At 41.6% G+C, this 4,797-nt stretch overlaps 1 protein-coding gene across 1 annotated transcript in view; it reads right to left on the minus strand.

The window, feature by feature from the left end:
• Positions 1 to 4,471, minus strand: part of COQ2 (coenzyme Q2, polyprenyltransferase) — a 19,103-nt gene extending 14,632 nt beyond the window's left edge. Inside the window, exon 1 of the mRNA XM_027087561.1 lies at positions 4,135 to 4,471. Within this exon, the coding sequence (XP_026943362.1) occupies positions 4,135 to 4,468 (334 nt within the window). The 5' untranslated portion in view covers positions 4,469 to 4,471. The remainder of the gene's footprint in view (positions 1 to 4,134) is intronic.
• Between the last annotated feature and the right edge of the window lie 326 nt (positions 4,472 to 4,797).

A 4,797-nucleotide genomic window follows, 5' to 3' on the forward strand; every position in this document is an offset into this window, starting at 1 on the left:
TGTGTGTGTGTGTGTGTGTGTGTGTGTGTGTGTGTGTGTGTGTGTGTATACGCAAATGCATACACATATAAAACAAATACATACATTTGAATGTATGTTCATAAACTATGTCAGGAAGGAAACATTAGAAACTGATACTGAGAGTTGCCTTTGGGGAAGAAAACTGGTTGGTTGGGAAAAAGGGGTGGAAGACTTAGTTTTCACTCTATACCCTTATACCTTTTTAAATTTTGTATCATCTGCATGTATTACCTCCTCAAAAAACTTTAATAAAACTTTCTTTATTGTTAATATAATATAATAAAATGGTTTGGGGGGGAAAGAAGGATTAACCTATTGTTTTTTTTAAAATATTTTGCTACTACATGCATAAATGGGATTAGTTCTTGGTACTCAGCCCATAAACTAGATGAAATTAAGCTAAAACCAAATAAATTGTAGGGATAGGAGTCTTCACACATAACCTGTAGTAGATATCCTATTTTCAAAAGAAAATCTTTCAACAAATATTTGGATATTGTACCTATTAGATAAATTCTGAGCTTTTCTTTTCTATTCGTAATATAAGAGTGTATATTAGCAATATAAGAGTGCCACCCCACAAATGTGTCCCTTTGGCATGAGGATTAATTTAGGCCAATTATTTTTAAGAAACAGAAGATTCAAGAACATTTTCAAGAATGTTACCAGAGTAGACCTATCATCAGATATCTGCCAAAAATATGGGCTAGGTGTGGTGGGGAAACTTGATAGGGCCTAGAGACCAGAGACGACCATTTACCAAACATTTACTTTTCTATCTCCAGTGAATTACCTTCCTCCCCTTTTAATTCCCAAACCACTACCCCCAATATCCTGCTGTGTCTTTAGCTGAAGATATTTAAGGTGAGGGTATTTTGGCCATTTTGGTGAGTTACTCAGTCTTCCTGGGTCTCTCTCACCCACACATGCTATTAAATTTTTGTTTGATTTTTTCCTATTAATCTGTCTCATGTCAACTTAATTCTTAGACTTAACTTAGAAGGGTAGAGGATAATTTCTTCCTCCTCAAAAAGTGGAATAAATAGGACATTTGGCTAAAGAAAAATCGATCCTGTACAAAAATGGTCAAATGACAAAGTCATTATGATTATGTTTAAGCTTCATTAAATTTAAGCTTTATTCATTTGCAAATATTTATAAAGCACATATTTTGTACCAGAGTTGTTCCAGGAACTGGGAATACAATGGTGACTAAGTGAGGGCTGATTTCTGCCTTCACACAGCTTATAAAGCAAAGGAAGAAACACGGTTAAATAAATAACACTGAAATAGATCAATTCAACAACAGGGAAAGTACACGATGCTATAAAGGCATAAAACAATGCCACCCAAGTTAATGGGGGATGGAGTAGGAAAAACTCAGGAAGTCTTTTCCAAAAGGGGCTTAAACACACAGAAAAGGCAAGGCAAGGAGAGGCTAAAAATCAGAAATGACCAGTCTAGACCTGAATTCAGGTTGTCCTGGGCAGACTCATATTCAGTGTGTCCCATCTAAAACAATAACAACAATGCTATTTTCTAAATGTTTGTGAAATGTCAAGCAGTGTTCTAAATGCTTTATATATACAAACTCATTTAATCCTCAAAGACACCCTTATAAAGTAGGCACTATTATTATTCCTATTTTACAGATGAGGAAACAGATGCACGAAGAGGTTAAAACACAATGGGTTTAACCACTTCCTTTTCCCTGGACCTATCAGTATAGCTCAGAGGGACAGAGGAGTAGCTAGCTGATCCTGCCCTGACAGAAAAAAAAGATCACTACTTCACAGGCATTTTCCTGGTACAAGTAGAAATGAAGGCGCTATTTAAAAAAGAATTCTAGAGAAAGATGTGTAACCACCTATAGCATTTTGTGTCAGTGTCAAAATTTCCTTGGCTGTAAGTCTGCATTTTAGGTACAGTATTCACTGATAGGAATCTGCAGGGCACCCCTATAGATGAGGAGGGTTCCTGCAGTGAAGGTTCAATGTCTGCTCCTAGTAAGTGACACTAGACACTAAAGTATATTAAACTTGAAGCCTCAGCACTCCTCATCTACAAAAGAGGGGAAAGAACATCATCTACCTCTTAGAGTTGTTATGACAATATTAATAATGGTGATAATGAAAACAATAACAAATTCATAGTGCTTACTCTGTGCCAGGTGCTGTCCTACAATAGTTTTGATTCTCACAACAAACCTATGAGATAGGCACAACTTCTATTATACCCATTTAACAAACACAGAAACTGAAGCATAGAGACAGTAATTTGTCCAAGGTCACACAGGCAAAAACATGGCAGAGCTGGAATTCAAATCCAAGCAGTTTGGCTCCAGGCTATCACTCTGGATACCTAAAGCTCTAAACACCCATGAGTTCTTATTGTTCTTTTGCCCTCCTGATTCTCACCAACATTTTTTGGTCTCCCCTATGACACTTTCATTCTGTTCTCTCCCATGAAGAAAGATGCAGAGGTGGGAGGATACAATAGGTTTCAGAAAGATATACTTATTATAGAAAAAGTAAAAACCCTCTGGGAGATTATAAAGTGAGTAAGCATTCTGAGAGGTGATGGGCAGACCAAAGAGCTTGTGTAAACTGAGGCTAAGATTCATTCACTAATTACACATTGTCTTCAAGAAAACATAAATGCGGGCTTCCCTGGTGGCGCAGTGGTTGAGAGTCTGCCTGCCGATGCAGGGGACACAGGTTCATGCCCCGGTCCGGGAAGATCCCACATGCCGCGGAGCGGCTGGGCCCGTGAGCCATGGCCGCTGAGCCTGCGCGTCCGGAGCCTGTGCTCCGCAATGGGAGAGGCCACAGCAGTGAGAGGCCCACATACTAAAAAAAAAAAAAAAAAAAAAAAAAAAAAGAAAACATAAATGCAGTTTCAGCCATAAACGTGGTAAAACCAGTTATACCACCAATTTAGTGGAAAAAGTGCTACCTGCTGAAACCTCCTGAAATAATGTAGTTTGTGACATGGTTGTAGGAAGTTGTAATCCTTTCTGAAAAACAACGAAACCCACTTTTTAACAAGATCAAAATTCAACAAAATAAAACAATAAACATAAAATTACCCCACAAAAGAAGAATTTAAGTAAAGAAGTATTGAACCTGGAATTCTACTACTGTCAATTTATTGTTCCTGGCATACAGTAAGGGCTCAAAAAATGTTTGCTGAATGAATTCTGATAGTACTATTCATAAGTTGTCTGAAAATCCTGCAGTCACCTTATTTAGAACCAAAGCAAGCAGGCTTGTATCTTCTTAACATACATAATACTATTAACCGAATCTTCTCCAACTCACACAATACTCTTTTTAAACTAGACTGGGAGTTCTTTGAAAGTACAAAGTTTCCATAGCTCTTTCTAGCCCTAAGGCTACGCAATGCTGTAGGACTTAATTCATTCAATACTACCGCTAGGCTGTTCTAGACACTAGATATAAAAGTCCCATATAAGTGGAGCTTATACTGTACTGGAGAAGTGTATCAACCAATAAATGCATACGGCTAGTGGCGAATGCTATGAAGAAAAATGGAGGGTAAAGAGAGACTGAGGAGAGAGGTGAATTTAAATAGGAAGTTCAGCAAAATCCTCCCTTAGGAGGCGACTGTGAGCTGATAAGTAGTCCATAAATGCTGTACCTGCAGCATCCAAATGAATTAAATCTTTGTGTGACGGATGGTGCAGGGCAAAGAGCTAAAAAAACCTCAGCATCATCTGGTCTGGCTCTGCCAAAGAGCCTTAATTTCCTCAGCGTCTTTATCGTCTCAATTACTTGCTCTGGGATTATGGGAAGGATGAAATATAATGAACGTAGAAGTGTTTCCACACTGTAAATCTGCGCAAATGCAGAGATACAGGTACGGAATTTCTGCTCGATTCACTACTTAAACACGGACTGTGGAATGAGCGAATTTTTTGCCCAGCTCACGTGCTCAGGATTCAGAGAGGCTTGACAGCCGGCCGGTTACCTCGGAGATAGCTCTGTTCGGGTGTCTTGACGGTATTCGGCACCTGGCGGCCAAGCCCCGGCTTTCGGGCTTCACTTCCACTGCGCCCGCAGCCCCCGGACCGCCACATCCGTCCACACTCACCTATGGGCTTGTCCAATCTCATGAGGCGCAGGTAGGGCTGCAGAGGGCGGGGCGCCGAGTTCACGATCGCCGCCGCAGGCAGGCTCGGCCGCCGCTCGAGCGGTCCCCGCCCGGCTGAGGGCCGCCAGTCTCCCGCGTGTAGCCCACGAGCCGCGTGCGGCAAGGTGAGGGAGCGGCCGCGCGAGCCCCACAGCCACACCTGCGTCCCTGCCCGCAGGGCCCGCACGAGCCCCGTGCCTGACGCGCCCAGCATGGCGCTCCGGAGAGCGCGGACCCGCGGGGGCCTGACGTCATTCCCGAGCGTCCTGTCACAGGCAGGCATGCGCAGTGACATCAGCAGGATGACCGGTTGGTGGGAGCTTTTCGAGTAACGTGAAACGGGAAGGATTGCGGTCACCTTGACCTGTAAGGGAGTTCTTCAGGTAAAGGAGTTCCTATTATCAAAATACGTAGCAGTTGTAACAGGAAAAAAAAAAAAAAAAACACCGAGAAAAACTTACTGAACCCAAAATACTGATTTGCGGTGTTTCCTTTTTAAAGCTAAAAGGGCACCAAGCGGCCAAATCCGAGAATGTACATTAAAATCGTACTCAGAGTTAACAGACATGCATTACACAAGTGAAAACCTTAAACTTGATTATCAATTCAAAGCAGTTCGTATAA

This window comes from Aethalodelphis obliquidens, unplaced genomic scaffold (assembly GCF_003676395.1).
Source record: "Aethalodelphis obliquidens isolate GAN/ISIS:26980383/991018 unplaced genomic scaffold, ASM367639v1 scaffold59, whole genome shotgun sequence".
Lineage (NCBI taxonomy): Eukaryota > Metazoa > Chordata > Mammalia > Artiodactyla > Delphinidae > Aethalodelphis > Aethalodelphis obliquidens.